Source organism: Mustela nigripes, chromosome 16 (genome assembly GCF_022355385.1).
Source record: "Mustela nigripes isolate SB6536 chromosome 16, MUSNIG.SB6536, whole genome shotgun sequence".
Lineage (NCBI taxonomy): Eukaryota > Metazoa > Chordata > Mammalia > Carnivora > Mustelidae > Mustela > Mustela nigripes.
The window spans coordinates 34,309,011-34,330,317 of NC_081572.1; the positions used below are offsets into that span (position 1 = coordinate 34,309,011).

At 53.1% G+C, this 21,307-nt stretch overlaps 2 protein-coding genes across 7 annotated transcripts in view; one reads left to right on the forward strand and one right to left on the reverse strand.

Annotated features, from left to right (window-relative positions):
* The window catches only part of TBX4 (T-box transcription factor 4), a 31,073-nt gene extending 13,283 nt beyond the window's left edge, over positions 1-17,790 (reverse strand). For 2 of the 6 annotated variants that reach the window (XM_059378928.1, XM_059378922.1), the window contains exons 1-5: positions 16,897-17,099; positions 12,900-13,109; positions 12,028-12,122; positions 3,568-3,687; positions 2,110-2,257 (exon numbers count right to left, since the gene is read on the reverse strand). In XM_059378928.1, coding sequence (XP_059234911.1) covers positions 2,110-2,257; positions 3,568-3,687; positions 12,028-12,122; positions 12,900-13,106 — 570 coding nt within the window. In that variant the 5' untranslated portion in view covers positions 13,107-13,109; positions 16,897-17,099. Of the gene's footprint in view, positions 1-2,109; positions 2,258-3,567; positions 3,688-12,027; positions 12,123-12,899; positions 13,110-13,310; positions 13,394-16,896; positions 17,100-17,553; positions 17,643-17,683 lie in introns of those variants that run through there. The other 4 variants (XM_059378925.1, XM_059378923.1, XM_059378926.1 and 1 more) reach the window with 4 other exon arrangements.
* Positions 16,914-21,307, forward strand: part of LOC132003223 (uncharacterized) — a 43,473-nt gene continuing 39,079 nt past the window's right edge. Inside the window, exons 1-2 of the mRNA XM_059378562.1 lie at positions 16,914-17,285; positions 17,349-17,595. Of these exons, the coding sequence (XP_059234545.1) occupies positions 16,914-17,285; positions 17,349-17,595 (619 nt within the window). The remainder of the gene's footprint in view (positions 17,286-17,348; positions 17,596-21,307) is intronic.

Genomic DNA, 21,307 nt, shown 5'->3' on the forward strand with positions numbered 1-21,307 from the left:
TGGCCTTGTCTCTGGGTCCTGCCACCATACATGGGGAGCTGTCACCACTGAGCTGCTCATGCTGGGCAGATGCAGGGCTAGGGGAGGCTCTGCATCTCAGCCCTCTGCAGAGAGCTGAGTTAGTATGGGGAGTATCCCTATCGCCAAGGAAAGATGAGCTCCAGGCAGATGTGGTGAGTGTAGTCGGGGGCACCCCCAACATCACGAGCCCCTCAGGCAGCCCCATGGGCTCAGACTCAAGACAATATGCAGGGTTATGGCAAACTCCTTGTGGACTCGAGAGCCACCGAGGAGCAAGCCAGGCTGGGAAGATCTACTGCTGGGCTAGGAAGGCCAGGTCTCTCTCCCACTTCTTAAAAAAACCCCACTTTTCAAGCACTTGAGTCCCACCCCTGCCACCTTCTGCAGGGGTTAAGGGTGGGGGTAAGGGTTTGACGAGTCCCCTCAGGCATCCCTGCAGCTGGGAACCATGGTAGCAAGGTGTGCCTCCACCATTCTCACCAGGACTTTGACCTCTGGGTACTTCGGACAGCTCACTCCAAGATCCAGCTCTTGCCAAGCTCTGTGCTCACCCCAGTGGTCAGTCCCATGGGGTCCCTGTGTGCAGTGTTGGGCAGAGACAGGCCTGCCGGGGAGGTTCCCACACACCCACCACAGAGGCCCTCATTAACTTCTCCACGTTGATGCCATGACTTGGGCAAGCAAGGGAGGCCGGGTAGGAGCCCATGGGGAGCGAAGTCTTGGTCAGGATAGTGCCCAGGAAGACCCAGGAGGCCCTTCTCTTCCTCTGTTAAAAGGCCCCGTGCTCTGGGAGGTGGGGGCTTGGCCCACCCTTCCATTAGATTGGTGGTTTGTCTCTGCCCCCATGAGAAGTGGGACTGCATCTTTCTGCCGCCCCCCCCCCCCCACAGCACCTGCCTGCATCGCATGAGAAAACCTGCACCCCTTAAAAACAGAAAAGTCAGGAGTTAAATACACTAATTAAGCTTTCTCCTAGTTGCTTGTTTATAGATTACCAACTCAGAAGAGAACTGAACAGACTCAGTAAATTAGAAGGGCTGCTTGTCTTATAAACCACTCATAAATGACCACTGCTGGCATTTTCCATGAGGAACTATGATTCAAAGGATTCTGATATGCATGGAACCCCTCAGTAACAGAATTTAGGTATAAAAGAGGCACCTCCCTGCACCCCCAGCCCTACCCCTGTGTCCCCCACCACCAGCCACACCCTGAGGATTTCATGAACAGCCTGGGTAACTGCATCTATCAGCCTCTGCTGCTCCCGTGCCCCACCCCACCCCCACTCTGTACTTCCAGAGTAAGGATGGGTAGCTGAGAGGGGCTGGGCCTGTGCCCTGGCCGATAATACCAGGTCCCCAGACTTCAGTTTGCCACACACTTGAGCTAAAAATTTCCACATAAAACGCTTTTTGTGGGTCTGCCAGAGCCAGATGAGGAAAGAATGAGCTTTAGCAGCCTGGATCGGGCGTCAGCGGCAGCATCCCTGGAGCTGTAGAGTCTCCCTTGTAAGAGCCAGGTCCGGGGCAAGGCCAGGGAGGAGCGGCCACCAGGGCCAGAGTGAGGCCCTCCCTTCCAGAGTGCAGGCGCTGCCAGGCCAGGCAGATGGCTCACGCCAGAGGCCTCAGAACTCATCAGTGACTCTTTCCGAAGAAAGTTAACGTGTGTTAGGCTCCGGCAAGGCCAGATTTGGGGACACTGATGCAGAGAGAGTTTACCCATCATCATCTACCTTGTCAACCATTGCCATTTACTTAGAGCCTCCCACGTGTGCACGGGGTTTCCTGCGCATTCTCTTAGTTAATTCTCACAACCGTGAAAGGTTTCCAGATAAGAAAACTAAGGCTCAAGAAGGCCAAGAAACTTGCCCAAAGTTACCCAGCCAGCAAGTGTGAGGGGAAGGATGCAGGGCCTTGGGGTGGGGGGACTCAGACCCTGGCCTCCTTCCTCACTCTGGCCCAGGCATGGACCAAAGCCTGGAGCTGGATTCCCGGAGGGGAGTCTCCACATGGCCACCCCTACCCAGCCCCCCACCAGCCGGGCGCTGCGCCAGGACTGGTTCTCAAGGCCAGGCAGTCTCTTTCTTACATGGCCGAAGGGGTCCAGGTGGTTGTTTGTGAGCTTCAGCTTCTGGAAGGAGACGAGCTGCCGCATCCAGTGGGCCCCAGTGGCAGGAGAATCAGGGTGGACATAGAGCCTTCCTGGCATGGCGGGCTCAGCCTTCCCTGCCACCATCCTGCCAACAGAGCAGACAGAACCACAGCAGCTGATTACTCTGGGGTCTGGAAAAGCCAAGATTCCCTGCCCCCTCTGAGAGCAAATCCCCATAAACCTGAGGGGGGCCGGGTGGGAATCACTGCTTATCCTATACTCTCAATTTAGGGCTCTGGGAGTTTGAGTGTTGGTCAGAGAGCGTGTTGAGGAGAAGCCATGACTCTGAACATTTTATTTCATTGCACTATAAAGAGAAAGGGAAGTTACAGACAGATGTGATTATTTACTTCAAAGAATGGGGCTAATCACAAATATATTGTGGGCAGATTTAGGCACTCGTATATACGTGTTATCCTTTCAATTTTGAAATGTAATTATTTATATTATTTGGAGGGAGCTTCTTAGAGGACCTAGACAGCTTTCAAATTGCTTGTCTCCAATATAGTGTTTACCCCCCAAAGAAGTTAATTGGTAACTGTCCCCTCAGCTAGAGCCTGCTCTGAATGATAATTCAACCTGAAGAGAAAAGAAATAGAAATATGGCCCTTGCTAGGACCTGGCCACTGAATCCTGCGGCCTCTACCCAGTCTCTGCTGACCCTACTTCCAGCGCACTGTGGAACCCACATCCCAGCTGGCTACTAATTCATTCAATCTCTCTCTCAACTTGAGCCCTGTCCTGGGCTCTGGGGATAGACAGTGTACAGAGGAGGTGGCCTTAGGAAAAGCAGCCCAATGTTTATTTACCCACCCCCTGGGTAAATGTTTATTTACCCAACAACCCACTTGTTTCTCCCAGCCCCTTGCTGAAGGGTCCCCTCATCCAACCACCAGGCAGCTGCCCCGCGCTGTGGATCAACCGCTTAAAGGAAGGGCTCACAGCCAGAGAATGAGCAAGTGGAAAAGCAGCAGAAGACACCACAGACCAGGCACCAGGATGCTAACCATCCGAATCAAAATCACCCAAGAAAATAGCTCCCATCCTCCAACCCAACCAGTGATTGATTGCACCCAATCAGTGCAGCCCAACCAGAGCCTGTATCCATCCAGTGTCGGTGTCCATCTGTCACCCCACAGCACAGCCCACAGCTGGAGGGAGAGAACAGACTCTCGAAAGCCACCAAACAAACCCTGCAGCTCATTTCTAGCCCCAGCCCCTTCGGCAGCAGGTGGGCAAACATTTGTGGACCCTGCAGCCCCTGCGAGTTTGGTTCCCAAGTCTACCGGTCCAGGCAATCCTTGGAACTAACTGGGGAGTCCCTGGACCAAACATCAGGTGGTGGGGTGGGGGTGGCGAGAGAAGACAGGGGATGTCAGGGTCCCAGGTTCTTACCATTTGTTGTCACAGAACTTGTAGCGGTGGTCATCCGCAGGGACGATATCAATCAGCAGGATGTACTTGGTCTTGGGATTCATGCCTGTGACTTTGACCTTGTAGCTGGGGAACATCCTCCTGGGAGGCACCAAGGTGTGAGGCAGAGGCATAGAGTACCAGGAGAGATGGCACACAGGGGTGAGGGGACAGAAGGCCCTATATCAGAACTGCAAGCTGGGTAAGGCCCTTCCCTCTCTGGCCTCAGTTTCCCCCTACACAAGGGAAGGCCTGCACCAGATGCTCTGAACCCCCGGAGCTGTGTCTAGGAAGAGGGCTTACCTGGCTTCCCCAATGCAACACAATTCCCTACTATTTAGTTCTCCTGGTTGTGAGACCTAAGGCATAGGAACCCTCAGGGTCACAAGAGAAGATTTCAACACCAACCTAGCTGCTTAATTTCGCTTCTGTCCTTTGCCGTCCATACACAACTAAAGTTCTGGGCTGCCATTACGGGGGCCAGAGCAAAAGACCTCAAAGTCAGGGTGCCTGGGTGGCTCAGTGGGTTAAAGCCTCTGCCTTCAGCTCGGGTCATGATCCCAGGGTCCTGGGATCGAACCCTGTATCGGGCTCTCTGCTCAGTGGGGAGCCTGCTTCCTCCTCTCTCTCTCTCTCTCTCTGCCTGCCTCTCTGCCTACTTGTGATCTCTCTCTCTCTCTGTGTCAAATAAATAAATAAAATCTTAAAAAAAAAAAAAGACCTCAAAGTCACTGTCAGCTGCTTCTGTAATCAGTAGAGTGTCTCCTCTGGGCCTTGTCTAGGTGGAAACCCTCAGGCCTCAAACCAATTCATGGGAAAACAGGAGAGCGCTGCTAGGTCTTTGGATTCCTTTGGAGTGTTTAGAAAAAGTGTTTAATTGTGTGAAGACCTTGCCCAGGCCTATGCACACTAACCGGGGACCAGGGAAAGTCAGTTCAGGAGCCTCATGGAGAAAAGCACAGATTCTAGAACCACTGTGCCAATGAGCCCCACCACTGGCAAGTTGTGAGGCGTTGAGCAACTTGCTTGGATCTCTCTGTGCCTTGGATTTCCTTATCTCTAAAATGGGGATATTACCACCTATCTCATAGGCTGGTGTGTGGATTCACGGAGTCCATCTGTGACTCTTACCCCTGGCCCTCACTGCACTCCTCCCTCCACAAACCGGTGGATGACCGGCCTCTGCGAAAATGGCCTCACTAAAACAATAGGATGTTTTCCAGTTTCCATAGCCCTTGCTAAGCCTGGGACCCTCAGTCTCAGTGACTATTCTAGAGAAGGGCTTCCCCAGACCCCCATTCACACACATGAACAACAGCATGTACACAAACCTACAAGGGTGCCGCTCTGCCCCCTGGTCACTAGGCCCCTGATACTGGATCTCCCCAGACAGAGCTTCCTCACAATCCTCCTCCAACACCCCCACCCTTTCTTAGCTGATCTCCCACAAAAGTGTTTCCCCAAGAGAGAGGCCGATCCAAACCTAACTGAAGATGCTTAAGGTGTCAGGAAGCAAATCCCCTGAGCTGGGACCCTGCCCAACCAGTCCCCTCAAGGAAAGCCATCAAGTGGTCCTCTGCCTCCTCACTAAGCTGAGAGTCTGTAAGGGGAACCTCAAGAGAAGCTGTCCTAGACACCTCAAAACAGATGACTGGAGCCCCTCATTTTGTCAACAGGGGTTTCAGCTCACCTGGACAGCACAGGGCTTCCAGAAGGGGTCAAGGCCTCCATAAACTGGCAGACCTACAGCAAGCCCCAGCCAGGACCCTGAGGTAGGAGGTTCAGTTCTACCCCTGGCTCAGCCCCAGCCTGCTCACCCTCTTTCTTGTGGGAGGAAAGGCCTGTGGGAGCACTGCAGTGGGCCAGGGACACGGGAGGTGTTTGGCCCAGTGTATGCACGAGCGCATGTACTTGAGTACACAGTGGAGTGCGCATGTGTGCATGTGAGCGTGCCTGGAGGGAGGAGGGAAGTTCTAGCAGCAAGTCTAGGGACTTATAAACCGTGTGGAAGAATTTGTCTCAGATGTCAATTGAAAGCATTTTCAAATGTCCACCCCACCCCCTCTCCAGGAACAGGGGAAGTGAGAGGGCTCAGGAACCCAGTCCTGCCTCCTGCTTACCAGTCCCTGCCTGGCCTGGGGGCACAGCTGCAGCCTGCACCACCCTCTTCCCCTTCTCAGCCTCTTCCCTGATAGGCCTAAAGCTGAAGTGGGGCTGGCAGCAGCTGCCTCCCCTCCCCTCCTCCCTGGGGGAAGGCCAAGAATCCTGTCCCCTCCAGGCCACCATTTTGTAACTGTTACAGAAACTGCCACAAAATGGGACAGCCCTGGCTGTGCTTGGGCTGACCTGGCACCAGTGCCCTGCACTTAGCCTTAGCCTGTTTCTCCTGTAAATCACTCCAGGTGGCAATGGCAGAGGACAGATATGACGGCCCCCACCCCCCTCCCGGCTCAGGCCAGTATCTACCAAGAGGGCCGGGCGAAAATGGCTCCTTGCCACTGGAATAGTCTCCCAAACCTAGACTGAGAGGAGGGTGAAGGACCCCGCCTCTCCCCTTCTCCTACTCCCTACTGCCCTTCATCTCAGTGGCTCAGGAGGCCAAGCTGACATTGGCTAAATGCTTTTTAGAAGGCCTATAAGCAGCCTTGGCCCAGCTCCTCCAGGCACTGAGCTGGGGTCCTGTGATTTGGCTTCTCCCAGAAGCTGACCATGGACCAGATTCCTAACGGAAAACACCCTCAGGGAGGTCTTGCCAAGACTTGGGCAGGGAAGGAAGGTATTCCCCAGCCTCTGCCTACCAATTCCCCTCTTCTTAGGGCAGGAGCCCCTGTGGCAGGGGATATCTGGTTTGAGAGAGGGGTTCAAAAGTCTACTGCTCCAGGCTGAACTATCGAGGCTCAGTAAGTTCCCACTGCTTTCACCGGAATAAGCATCTCCCCATCTGTCAGGGTCCAGTTTGGTGACTGCTTCTGAGAACACAGGCCTTGGGGACCCTGGGCACTATCATTTCGCCACCTGCGCGGCTCCAGTAGAATGAAGGGCGCAGCCGGGCGGGGGAAAAGGCTGCGTATGCGGTCCACGCAGCCTGCAAACCTCTCCTCCCGGCCAGAGGGGGCTCAAGCTGGATCCTAGAGGCCCAGCGAGGGAGCGTTCACCAGGTGGGCATGGCTCCGGCCACCGACAACAGGATGGGTCTGGGAGCTGTGGCATCCTCGGGACTCCCCGTCCACTGTGAGGGCCCTCTCTACTGAAATCAATGAAAGGATGGGGCGCGATGTAAGTTGTTTCTGTGATTTAGGACATAAATGTAGCTGAAAACCACCCCTGGGTGGGGGTGGGGGGATGAATACCTAAGCGGGTCGGGGAGGGAGGGCCGGGAGGAGAGGGAAGGACTCGGAGCCGCCTGGCTCGCACTGGGCCCCGCCGCCCGCGCTGGCCGGGAATCGCTGGCTCGCCCGTCCCAGACACCCCGCGGCAACCCGCCCCCCTAGTCCCGCGCCGTCCAGCCCTCTCCCCTACCCCCTCCCTGTGCCCGGCGGGCCTCTCGTCCGCGCCCCTGGCGACCCCTCGGGGCTCCGGGCCCCGCAGGCAGAGCTGCGCTCCGGGCGCACGCGGAAACGGCTCCGCCGGGGAATAAACAAGCCGCCCGCCCCGCCGCCCGGGAGGAGATGAAAGCCGGGGTTTCTCCTCTGATCATGAAACAGGCTCTGAAAGGGTGCGGGCTGGAGCCTTTATCTACTTCGTACTCGGAAATGGTTTTAGAATGAACTGCTAAGATAAGCTTCCTTGGACGTTTCTCGGCGTGGGAGGCTTGCGGGGCGCGGGGCAAGGGATTCGGGGCATTGTGATTTTGGCAACAACCCCTCAACTGCTCGCTCGCTGCTGAGAGGGGACGTGCAAGGTCAGCTGGGCTCCCAGACCCGCGGGGGCTCCCGGCTCCCCGGCTCCCCGGCCAAAGCCGTCGCCAAATTCCTGGCCTTGACCTGTGAGCCCCCCACCCATCCAGGGGAGTGCAGGGAGTAAACTAGGAGACCAGCCAGATTTTCTCCACCTAGCCAGGCCGTCAAACCCCAAACCCAACGGCACCCGACTTTCTCTGAGGGCCCGGAAACCCCAGGAGCAGCCAGATGTGCCTTCCCTTAAACATAGGCACAAAACCAAATCGAAGGGGTGAGAAGTCGGGAGAGGGGCTCTGAGGGGGGCGGGGAGTGGTGGGGGGTTGGGAAGGCACGCAAGAGGATTTGCTTCTGTTTATTTGGGTGGTGCTTTGATGGGGGTATTCATTTTGCGTAAGTCTCTAGAGCTGTACAATTAAGGTTCGTTCATTTCTATGCAGAAATTTTCCACTTCAATAAAATGGGCATTGAAAATTATATCCCTGTATATACGGATACTGTATATATCCCTATATATATATATATTGATATATAACAGAATATATCAGCAGCAGAGCCCAGAGTCTGAAAGGAACCAGTTACAGGCAAAAGACAGGGTTCCACAGAAAACCCCACCCTTCTTTCTATCCTTAGTGTCTGGGAATCTTGAGAGAGATTTCTGGGAAGAGCTTAAGGCCCGTCAACCAAAGTTCAGTTTGCTGGAGGAGGGGGGCCTGTGTTGCTGGTACGGCCTATACTGAGACCAAACTTTCTAGAGCAAAATTATTTCTGAGAGCATGGCAAAGCTTCATAATTTTTTCCCACTTTATACACACACACACACACACACACACACACACACACACAGTTTTCTAATTCACTCAATGCATTTTTAAGAAATATTTTCCCTGAGGTGGGAGGCAGGAGTGAGGGTGTGTGGAATGGATGCTGTTTTGGGAGATCAGTTGCTTCTCAGATTTTTTTTTTAAAGACACTTCCTTCTGATAGACTTTTGCTTTCAGAAAATACTTTAGAAAGAGATCAAAGGACTCTCTCCCCAACCCACTTTCCCAGTGTCTTCAACCCTTACTTGTCTTATCACCCACGCCACTGGGCTCTGACGCTCTGTATACAGAGCGAGGGCAATTGGCTTTGAAGCCCCGGATTAAGCTGGGCCAAATCCTTGCCTCAGAATAACAAACAATACAGGTTCAACAGGAGTTCTCATCGGTAGTTCATTTTTCAAACGCAAATTCACTGTCACCAACACAAGCAACATTGAACTCAGCAGGCTATGAAGGCTGATAGTGGAGATTTATCTGGTGGCAAAACCATGACCTAGGAGGAGAGCAGTCAAACGGTTAGGAAATTTTCATTTTGGGGACGTTTATATTTAAATTTTTTGTGGAGCTCACTTTTATCTATGTTTGGGAGAAAATGCAGTTTCTCACATGTATCAAGCTTGGCAGGCTATGTGAAGGAGGGAGAGAGAGGAGGGGTCTGCTCTCTGCAGCAAACGGCTTAAAACGTGTGAGTGCAGGAGGCTGAGAGGGACCGAAACTGGCTGGGAGCATTCTGGCCCCATTTTACACCTGACATCATGGGTTTCTGAGCATTCAGAAATTGATGTCTCCCTAGGTGATTGGCATTTTATTCCCCAGATCAAATGGTTTGAGAATCCAAACCACTATCCGATGAAGGGGATAATTCTCTCCTTGGCCTTCAGACCTTCAAGGGCTTAAGGCAAGAGGCTTGTGACCCAAAGACAAACTAGCTTGAGAATATTCTGGTTCCCCTTCTCCAGGGCCTGCCTCTCCCTCAACCAGAGAGCAATGACCATGCCCCTAACCAGCCAGGGTCCCTACGGTAGAGCAACAACCCCGCATGGAATGGCCTTGTAATAAGCAGTAAGGGGAATTTCTCAAAGTTGGCGTGTTGTTCTGGGGGTGGGGTGTTGTTCTGGGGGTGAGGTGTTGTTCTGGGGGTGGGGTGTCACCCACTTGACTTGTGCAGACCCGGCAACTGCCTAATCTTGCTTCTGTCTATAAGAGCCAAGTGCCTTCTCTTCTCTGGGGTAAGGTTCATGTTCCCTCGGTTTTCCTCCAGCTCAAGCAGTCTAGGAATCTGTGATTCAAGGTACAGGAGAAGAGTCTAGGCCCTTTACTAAGAAATGCAGGTGTCCCAGGAAGGGTGCCGGTAGAGATATGAAGAAGAGAACTGGGAGTCCGCAGCGTACGTAGCCCAAACAAAGCCAGGTGCCTCCCAAGGCTGCCCAGTCAGGAGAGGCAGGAGGAGGGATCATGGGGGTGGGTAGAGCCCTGATTTTGGTCTCTGAGGTCAGCGAGCAGCTATGCAGGAGGAAAGAGGGTCTGTGAGAACCATGGGGAGGGGCAACGAGACTAGTGACTTTCTTAAGGACTAGACCTGTTGCACAAATAACATTCTGCCAGAGAAATGAAAGAGTGTGATGAAACCATAGTTGGCCAACTTCATCGCAGTCACTTAAAAATTATCATCATTCTCTGAGGTCCATCTCTTAAGATCAGGCACAAACGTCTACCTGACATTGGTCACCTATGGAAGTGTGTGTATGTGTGTGTGTGTGTGTGTGTGTGTGTGTCTGTCTGTCTGTTGCAGGGAGGGAAGGAGGAGGACCCATACAGATGCAGGAAACCCCACTAAGGAGAATCACAAATGCCTTTTGTTTTAAATAGCAGAAGCCAGCCTTGCCCCCAAGAACATGCTGGCCATTTATTTTCAAAAGACAAGGTTATTTCTGCTGCCTAAAAAGGAAATTCTGGAAAATTCTCTTTCTTCTTTCCTTCCCTCAACTCTAGCAGTCGTAAGAAATAAATTCCCCCTCTTCACACCTGTAATCCACTCAACAATTGACCATACATAGCTCACAGGACCCCTGGTTTGAGTCTCATAGTAACCAAGAAAGGAAGGATGGCAGGTAAGTCTGCAGTCACCAGCTCTGTTTTACCCAACACCATTGAGCCACAGGAAGCTTAGAGACGTGTCCAAGTGCACTCAGCTAGGAAGAGGCAAGGCTTGTGACACCTGGCTCCCCACTGAACTCAAGGACTATTCCAAGTGGCACCCTCTACTGGGTTCCCCTCATGTGTCCTCCTTCCTCATTGCCCAAATGGAGCAAATTCAGACTCTGATAGCCCCCTGCTTCTTCTCGTGATAGCATCCCCAGGTGCACCTACTGGGGCAGGTGGCCAAGTGCCCAGACCTTTATCCGCCCCCCCCCAAGAAAAACAAAGGAAACCTTGCATGCCTGCCAGGGAGAGGACATGAGGGGCCACAGCACTCCTACATCACACACTGCCAACCACCAGCTTTTTGTTTCTTTTGAACAGCCCACCGTTCTCTGAGCAGGTCAGCGGCGTTCTTTAAAAAGTAGAAGAAAAATGCGGAGCGGATGCCAGACGTTTCTCTAATTAGGATTAATTTTAGCTAGCATTTAGGGCACACTTACATGTGCCAGGAGCTATGCTACGTGCTTTGCATACAACTGTATGCATGGTTTTTCAGAGAGGGATGAGGAGAGGGGGATGAGCGAGTGGAGAGACTCTTGCCTGGGGGTTGCACAGATGCCAGCAGCTGCGGTCTGACTCCCCATTCCTGGCTATTGATGCTTCACCACCTTATTCCTTGGAAAACCTAATTACGGGCACACAGCCAGGCAACGGGACATTTTCACACCCACCCTGTCCCCAGGGATCAAAATCAAATGTGAGCAAGTGGGGAGGAGGTAGTTCCTACACCTGAACTCCCCAGCTTCTCGGTCTGCGGGTCAATCCCCCTTCACTGATAACTGCTGGCCAAGCCCTTCCTGCCCCGCTCAAGACTCCCGGCCCCATCCAGTCTCTGGTCTTGCCCCCTCTGCATCTCCCTCCTCTCGCCCTCTCCTCCAGGCTCTCTCCCACAGACACCAGCACATTTTAAAGATGTTTCCACTTTATAAATCATTATTTCTGGCAGCCACCCGAGAGCTGCTCCCTAAACAGCACACACACAGGGCCCAACGTTGCCTTTCCCTTTGCCGAGGGGGTTGCTGGCCAAAGAGGAACAGCACCCCTGAGATGAGAGATCTGGGGTTCATGCTGCCCTGGAAAAGTTACGGAAATAGGATAACACCATCAGGGCCCCTTCCGCTATCTGTTGAGGGTCATCTCCGGGTCCCCAATCAATGCAATCCTGATAAACCAGGCAGGTCCCCAAAAGGAGGAGGACAAAGCAGTCCCCCACAGGGGCCTATAGTGCTTGAAGTGGGACCTCCGACCCCCAGATCCTTATTTGCATTTTATTTGCATAGAGCTGCCCCTCCCATCCTTCCATCCCTCTGGGCTTCCTAAAGGAGGAATCCCCTGGGTGAAGTTCTGTGGCCCAGTCACAAACTGTGGTAGGATGCCGCTGGGCTAAGGCCAGAGCATCCAAGGGGACTCCCATCGCTCCCCTGTCTCCAGCTGGAGATGATTGTTAAGCAAGTTCCTGGGGATCCCCATCGCTCCCACCAGTCATCTTCCAAACCCCAAGTAAACATCCCAGAGCTGACCTGCCCGCTTTGGTGATGATCATCTCGGTGCCCGCCTCGTGGAATTTCTTCCAGAGCTCCTTCTCATGCAGGCCAACCTTGATGTTCTCGATGGTCTAGGGGCAAGAAGGAAGGGGACTTATGTTGGCCTGGGATGTGGCTCCATGCGGAGCCCTGAGGACCGAGAACACAGGCCCAAAGAACTATGCAGAGTGCTGCCAGCCCCAGGACTCCTTGCCTGAAGGTTTCGTTTCATAAAATTATAACCTACCATTGGTGAATTTTTCAAACTTTAAAAAGTAGCTAAAACCCGCTCCTCTGCAGAGGACACACACTGACTGTGTCAGGGTAGATGACACACTACACAAACATAAACACTCCATGTAGTGGGATGTAGCCACAGGCTTGCGGACAGACACACAGACACAGGAGGGACGCGCGCACCCGCACACCCTATGTAGACCCACGCAGGCCGAGGGCGTGCACACACGGATTCCTTTCATTGTGATCATCAGGTTATCACCGAGACCCTCTTAGGGACGTCCCCACAGCGGCTCCCGGCTCGCACCCGCCTGGATCCGCTCTTCCCTCCCGGCGCCAGGCTTTCGCCCCCGCCCTCTCAGCGTCGTCGGAGCTGGACACTTGGCCGGGGCTCGCCCGGATGCCAAAAGGGTGCCCTCCGCAGCCTGTTCCAGAGTAGCCCCGAGGGCGCGAAGCCGAAGAGGGACAGAAGGCAGAGTGTGAGCCCTACTCCGCGGAGGAGAACACACAGTCCAGGACGCAACCAGATCCCGGGGAAGCGAGTCCTGTCCTCTTTGGGGCGGACTGGCAGACGCAGGCGGCCCTATAGACAGACGGATGCCCAACCTCTGCCCGACGGCCACAGGCCCTACCTGCTCGGCGGCGGCGGCGGCGGCGGCAGCAGCTGCGGCTTCGGCGCCGGGGCCCGGGGGGCTGCCGAGCGCGGCTCCGCTGAGGCCCGGAGCAGCCAGCGCGGGCTCGGGGGCGTTGGCGGCGTTGGAAGCGCTGGCCTCGCCGAGCGCCGAGCCCGGAGCCCGGAAGGCCTCCTCGCTCTCCGACAGGCCCTTATCCTGCAGCATCTCCTGCGGGCACAGCACACACCGAGTCACATGCCTGGGTCAACACTCGCCAGAGGCCCCGCAGCCCGCTCCAGGCCAGCGGAGGGACTTCGGCCCGGGACGTAAAGGCAGCCCTGGCGCACGTGGACACCGCCCCCTTCTGAGCCGGGGGAGGGAGAAAATGCGGAGGGTAGGACCGTGGCCGCCTCCCTCTGGGTTCTGGACCTGGGAGGGTCTGTGTGCGGTTCAAGGTCTGGCGGGTCCTGGGTGTGGGGCTGTGTGATGAGCAGGTCTAGGGGAAGGACCGCCCTCTCGGCATTGCCCCAGCTGCACCCCCAGTCCCTCCCTCCTGCTGGGCTCCAGTGGAGCCTGAGGCCTAGGTCTCTTTTCGCTGTTTCCTAATAACGGTCCAGGCTCACTCTTGGGTCAGGGCAGCCAGGAGACTTCCTGGGTAGGCACCAGAGGACAGCCAGGCCAGGAGGGCAGGGCCCAGGCTCCTGAAGCTCCACACCTGCAGAAAGGGCCTAGGGCTGGGCAGTCGCTCAGGTCTCTGCTCACCCATCTGCCCTCACGCAGTCCCTTAGACACCAGTCAGGAAAAGACTTCCTGAACCAAAGGCTTTCACTCCTGCCCATTCCCACTCCCATAGACAACCTATGGGTCCCTCCCACAGGCACATACAGCCTCACACGGACACAAGCACCCTCACAGGGCCTTCTAGTCCTTCAAGCAGCCACACTCTCCTAGTGCAGCATTGATTCAGGCCTTGAACTCAGCCAGGGGCCTCACAGCCTTCCCCACACATTCACATGGGCTGGTTCACTCTGTCACACTTCAGCTCCAAAGGGCTCTGCTTTGGGGCAAAGGACTGAGACCCTTCCCAGCTAAGGACCAGGCCAGCTGGGTGGGTTCAGGTCACAGGCTAGTCCTGCTCCCAAGCACAGCCATCCTTCCCCAAGTGTCTAGAACTATTCACCAGGCTGCCCCAAGTGCCTGCTCCCTTCTAGAAGTTGATCCTGGGATATCAGAATGAGAGCCCAGGCTGCAGGTCCTGCCTTTCCTGCCTCCATCATGGATGCACCCCTACATTATCCCTGCTTCTCCTTTCCAACTTCCTGCTCTTTTCCCTTCTTTTGCATCTGGTGGGTCTTTTTTCTGTGTGCATGGCTGCCTCTCTTCCTGTCTTATTTCTGTTCTCTTCTGGGTCTCCCTGAGCATGCCAAGGCCCAGGCCTCTGACCATCCTGCTCACTGGCCTCCCCATCCCAGGTCCTAGACATTGGCTCCCAGGGCCTCACAAAGTAAACAAGCCAAGTGCAACCGAGGGAGATAAAAAGGGGCCTGGGCAACTTGGGGCTGGGAAAAGCCCATAAAGATAAAGCTGACAGCCCTCCCAGTCCTCTGGCCACAAGCAGCAGGAAACAAGTCTTGCTCATCATGGTTAGCACCAGTACCCGCCTTGGGCCACGTGTGGTTCCGAGCCAAGCCTAGGAAACCTGAAGCCCCAGGGCGAAGGGACACAGCTCAACGAGGGGAGTTGCACTCTCCGGCCCAATATACTGGTTCCAACTGTATCTGGGGTCAGCCGGTTGGTCCCCCGCGATCCGCTTGGGCCTGGAGGGCGAGCCGCCTGTTGCAATGCTGTTTTGGCCATTGGGTCCTCTACGGGGCACTTGTCACACCAGAAGCCATACAGGGCCGCTATCTGACTCACTCCCGGTGCTCTCAGTCCTGTGCACGGAGCTCCTCGGCCGCCGGTATCCACTGACGCCAGTCCCATGGCTCCGACCATGGTGCTCTCCTTCGCTTCTTCCTTCATGCGGACATCGCGACAGCTGGCCCTCGCCCTGGCTGGAGCTCCCCGCCGATTTCCTTTTCTTCCCTCCCGGCTGGCCCAGAGTGGCCCCCATGGTTCCCCTCGCACCCCCGAGCCCTGGCGCGAAGTGCACAGCCGCGTTCCGCACCAAGCGGAGCCCACGGCCCGCGGCCTCCGCAGCCTCAGCGCTCTCCCCACTCTCCGACTCCTCCGTGGACGCGGCCCGCCAGCTCGGCGCCCTTCCGCTCCGTCTGCTGCTTTCAGGCAACTCGTTTTCTAAGGAGAAGGGCATTTTACTTTTCATTCTAGATTACTGATCATATAATTCTCGCACTGCGGGAATTAACATTTTGTATTATTTTAAATATTTTAATTATCTCTATTATCAGCAGTATTCTGATCAGTTCAATGACATTAAGAATATCCTAGCACATTAAATTATTAGTACTTTTAATTTTTAATACTGTAAAATCAAAGCACTGGTTTGATTTGTTAATTCATCATTATAAAATATGTTGGTGTTTCCTGTCACTGCTCCATCATTCTAGGGTCTCCTGGGTACCTTAGTGATACTGTTACCAATAGTCAGGTAATTATTAGATATCGTATTCCCATAGATCATTGTAATCTATTGTTATCTTAATTTTTATTCTGTACCCCTAAAATGCTTCCATTGCTGGCTCCTCTGTCTCTGTATTTTGTCACAGTTTCGGTAACTTGTTATCTACCATTACTTGTAATATTATTGTTCTCAATATTGATGTTAATTTTCTTCACATCCTTATAATACTTCTTATTTTGTCATTATTTGTTTTGTTAGAATTGTTCACAATATTCTAGGTATTCTTCATCACATCGTTGTAATATCTTGTCATTATTTGTAATTGCGATCTTGATTCGCTGGCTATTTTTCATCAAATCATTACTCCTTGTTACTTTGTCAGAATTGGTGATATTGCTGTAGTTCCTAATACTCTGATTATTTTTCATCACATTGATATGGTTCTTCTTATTACTCTACCATTATTTATAATGTTGTTGGGACTATTAATACCTTGGTAATAAATTGTCATAATATTCCAGCAATTCTTGCTGTTGTCTTTGTTTGTATTAGTATTGCTCTAAAGATTTTGATTAATATTTAGTAATTCATTAGAGTATCTACAATACATTATATGATAGTATTCCATCAGTACTACTAATATTAGTATTTCCCTTAATAGTATTTTCAATTGTTCACCCTTTTCCATGGTTCTGTCACTTGCTACTATTTCCCATACTATTATTATCGATCTTAATACAATGGTTCTTATTACATTGTTCCTATATTTGGAGTTACTTTGTCTATAATCCGTTTACATTTGTGATTACAATTTTCACTTGGTTCTGAAACTGACTTCTCTTTTACTCTTGTTTTAAAGTGTGAACACTATCAGTTTTGCCGCTTAGCCCTGTTTCTTTGGTAATTGCTCACATTCTGATAATTCTCGATGATCGATAATTATTCGTATATAATGCTCCTTGCTTTAATTTTGATGAGCCTGTTGCATCAAAGGCTCTGAAGTCCAGGTTTCCGATCGCGCACTTTCACAACGATATCGCCGCAAGTACCCGGGCCCTCTTCTTGGCCTTTCTTATTCTGCAAACACCAGTTTCTAGACCACCGCTCCGCTTGTCGCGGCTTAACCTTGTTCCTTTGGAGCTGGCGCTGTCCCTTCTTTGCCTTTGGGTCCCTAGACCCAATCCATCCTGTTATTCAGAGGAGATGAGGGCTCGCGCCCCAAAACGCGGGGAGTCCGGCCGAGGCAGCAGCCTGATCTGAAGCACATCTCGCCACCCTTCTGCAGCCTTGCGGGTCCCTGAGGTCCTTCTCCCGGTCCCGTTACTCGCTTCTTTTCCAGTTCAACCTCTTCTGCCCTGCAGCCTAACCCTGGGCTCAGGGTAGCCCCTGTCCCGCACGCCCGGCTCACCCCCATCCCGCCGGAATCACACTCACCCTAACTGCGCTGCCGCATGCGGAGGCGCCTGCGGCCCGAGGTCCACTGCAGGCTCGGGTCCGAGGGGCACGGGACGGCTGGGGCACTGACTTGGGACCGCTGGGTCAGTGTCCCGCTGCCCGCCGTGCCCTCGGGGCCGGACACATCCCGGCTCTGGAGCGGGCTCTGGAGCGGGCCCTTGATCTCCGACGCTGCACTTTGGGGCCTCAGCTCCCTCCTCCTCCCTCCCTCCCTCCGGGGCCGCCACCCCCCTGCGCTGACGTCGCCGCTGTCAATCAGTCTGCGCCCGCCGCCCCCCCGGGGAGGGGGGCTCGAGGGTCCCCTGGCTTCACGGGCCCCAGGACGCCGAGCCCTGTGCGGGCCTCGCACTCCCCCACCGCGCGGCTTGGTGCCCTCCCTGCGGCCCTCGGGCCCCGCCGGCCCAGCCGGGCTGGGAGCCCGCATGGTTTAGATTAGAGGGGGCGGGAAGAGAGAGAGCGGCCCGGCCGGGCCGCACTGCTCGCACCAAGACTCGACAACCAGGACGGCACGCCCCGAGTCCCGGCGCTGCCCGCACACTGAGGCGCGGCGCAGCCAGGCCTGGTCGGGCCGGAGCCAACTTCCAGACAGCCGCCCTCAGCCGAGCCCCAGGCCGCGGGCTCGGCGCCCGCACACACCTCGGTCCGAGACCCGCTCCCAGCCGTGCACGCAGCGGCTCGGTAAGCCCACGTCCCGCGGGGGGGGCGGGCGCACAGCGCCTCACAGCCCCGCACTCGTCCACCGACCATGCCCCCAACACATTCTCACACCTACGCGCTGCGGCCCGCGCGCTACTGCTCCCCGGCTCCCCGCGCGGGCGCGACGGCCAGGGCGTGGACCCTCTGCTGACCGGCCCCCGCCCCCGGCTTGTCCCGGCCTGGCGAGCAGAGGGCAGCGGGCGCCGGACCCGGCCTGGCGCGCCTCAGAGTCGGCCGCGGAGGTCACGGGTGAGGGCAGGCCCTTCGCCCGGGCGGGGAGGAGGCCGGGCGGTCGGGCCTGGAGCCGCGGCAGCGGGGAAGTGCTGGGCCGGCTTCTGAATCTGAGCCGAGGCCCGGGCTTCAAGGTGCCAGGGCTTGGCAGAGTCCCTGGGGGAAACTGCGGCGAGGGCCAAGACTCCGCCAGCCGCCTCAAAATCCCAGAAAGCTGAGGAGGAAGTCCAATGCCCGCCCCAGTCTAGGAAGCTTAGACCACTGTGCCCGGAGCTCTCCGGCCTCTGTGCCTCAGAAAGGGAGGCCCCCTCACTGTCTAGACCTCCCTGCCCAGCCTCTGACTCTCCACTCCCTCTGTCTCCACTTACCTCTCCTTCTCTATATCTGTCTGTACCTTGACACAGGACCCTTCAGCGCGACAGGCAGACAGGTCCATGTGGACCTTAGCCTATGTCCAAGCCTCACAGCCTGTCATATGCCCAGGATACTGAGGCAGGATTAGGTCTGCCCACCAGAGTCCTCTCTCAGTAGGATTCCCAGGTTAGCCTCTTGGTCCTCAGAGTGAGCTGCATCCCTCCCTCCACTCATTTCCAATGAGCCTCTGTTCCTTTCCAGACTTTTACCTCAAAATCAGATTGACGGGAACAAGACTGAGGCAATAGCTTCCCTGGATGGATTTGTCCTTTTTCTTATGCTAGGAAAGGAAAGCCAGGATCAGTGCCTCCCCTACTACCCAGCACTCAAAGGTGGAAGCCTAACACCAACTAGGAAAAGCCAGCTGCTGTTGTGGGGAGCCATAAGCCATCTCCACGATGGGCTCACTGCTCAAGAATCCCTATCATCCTTAGCAGTACCAGATTCTGCTACCCCATCTTCCTTTCCCAGTTTGTCTCATGGAGTCCCAAACCAGGAAGAGGAAGTAAGATCTAAGGGATGGAGTGGAGAAAGGAAAGGCCCTGGTGTTTCAGAGATGCCTGGGGAGTCATGTTTCCTGTGTTAGGGAGAATTGGATGACACATCTCAGCTTCTGCTCCCAAGCCCTCCTCCCATGCCCTCCCCAACAGCCTGTAGGGAAATCCCTTGCAAATAAATAGTGTACAGATGAGCCATCCAACTACTGTGTGGAATGGTGAACAGGGAGGGCAGTGAATCACCAGGTACCATGGGAAGACTACATTTAGGCCAGAGTCTGGAAAGAACTGGTTGATAATCATTGGAGGAAGTTCATAATGAGAGCATCTAGAGTTGTTCTTTCCAGAAACTAGAGTGGAGACTTTCTATAAGTGCAAGGCTTTCTGAAGACTCACAGGAGATACTCCAAATCAGCATTAAGTAGTTCGTGATGACATGGAGAAATGAGATACAGAAGGGACTGGCAAGCCTTTGGTGATGAAAACAACAGGGCAAACCAGCCAGCATGTAAGAGAGAAAGGGAAGGTATGTATACACATTCTTTGTTAGTAGAATGGAATTCTTTGTTTCATTGATTCTAACAGGTACCTTTCTTTCCACATTTTGACAGCTCTGAAATGGGGATGCATCTTAGAATCAATGGAAGTTTAATTCATTGCAGTGCTATAGTGTAATAAATATTTTTTCTTCTTAGTGGTACATAAAATAATAGAAAGGTATAGTATTTGTTGATAAACAGCCTATGGAAAAAAGAAAAAGACAGGCGGTTTTTTTGTTCGCTTTTTCCAAAGTGAATTTGACTAGCTCCGAGTACAAAAGCTCTCCTCAGCTAGCTAATTGAATAATTGACCATTTATCATACAAACTTGGGTTGGTTTAGGGGAAAGCCATCAGGTTTGGCGTCAGGCTCACCTTGGTTTTGAAACCTGGCTCTGAATCCTGGCTCAGCATTTAGCAGCTGTGTGACCTTGGGTAAGTCCCTTAACGCTTAAATAAAATAGATACAATCACTCCAACTTACTAGCTTATTGTGAGGTTTGACTAAGTTAATGCATGTAAATTTCTGGCACGTGGTAGGTAATTAATAGGTTAATTTCTAAAATTTATTTTATCCCCCCTCTTTTCCAAAAAGGCTTGAGATGGTTTATAACCAAAATAAGCTAATAAAAACACAAGTAAAAAGACAAAATAGGAGTAAGGGAAAAAGAATAAAAATACATGCTATCACCAAGTGTTGACAAAGTCACTATAATTGAGAGCAAAATCTGACTGATCAGCAGCAGGCCAAAATGGTCTTTTTCCATTTCAGAAATGTGGAAACAGTATTTCTTTGGTGAAGTGTAGGGAACAAACTTTCCCTTGGCCCTAACTTTTATTTATTTAATTTTTAAAGATTTATTTATTTATTTGAGAGAGAGAGAAAAGGGAGAGCACAGAGGGAGAGTGAGAGGGAAAAGCAGACTCCCTGCTGAGCAGAGAGCCAAGGCAGGGCTCCATCTTAGGACCCTGACATTATGACCTGAGCCAAAGGCATTCACTTAAGCAACTGAGCCACCCAGGTGCCCCCGGCCCTGATTTTTTGTTTTTTTTTGTTTTTTTTTTTTTGATATTTTATTTATTTATTTGACACACAGAGAGAGATCACAATCGGCAGAAAAGCGGCAGGGGTGTGGGGGGAAGCAGGCTCCCCGCTGAGCAGAGAGCCAGGATGCAGGGCTCTGATCCCAGGATCCTGAGGTCAAGCGGAAGGCAGAGCTTTAATCCATTGAGCCCCCCAAGCAACCCGCCAATTTTTTTTTTTTAAAGATTCCATTTACTTATTTGACAGAGAGAACAATCACAAGTAGTCAGAGAGGCACGAAGGGGGGGGGGAGCAGGCTCCCCGCTGAGCGGAAAGCCCAAGGAGGGGCTCAATCCCAGGACCCTGAGACCACCATCCCAGGGGAAGGCAGAGGCCCCAACCCACTGAGCCACCCAGGCACGACTCCTCCTCCCAATTTTTGAAGTAGTTTCTCATGTCAATTTTTACCTATGTCTGGTACAGTGTCTTACCATTTACAAAGTGGTTTCACAGTTACTATCTCATCCGATGCTGTATTAATTCCATTTTGTTTCCATTTTATGGATTCATTCATCCAAAGTATTATTTATCATGTGCTTGCTATGTGCCAGGCATAAAAAGGAAAGGTCAAGCTCTTGGTTAGTTTACTAGTTCTATTAGTCAACTGATCATCTAACCAGTTACTACCACAAATTCACTAATGAATGACCTGCAAACTTACTAATTAATCACCTAAATAGTCAACTCCGAGGGGAGCAGGGGCTGCAGGATAAACTGGAGAATCCTGGTCAGTGCAGAAAAATGGCTTGCGCCGAGGCAAGGGGAGGTTTGGTTGAAGACGACTGCTTGAGCTGGCTCCATAGCGTGGTGAAAAGCAAATTACAATTAGAAAAAACAAACAAACAAAACAAAACAAAAACAAAACTAGATTTTTGGAGTATTTAATAAATACCAATGTGAAGATCCACCCCAGACCAACTGAGTCAGAAC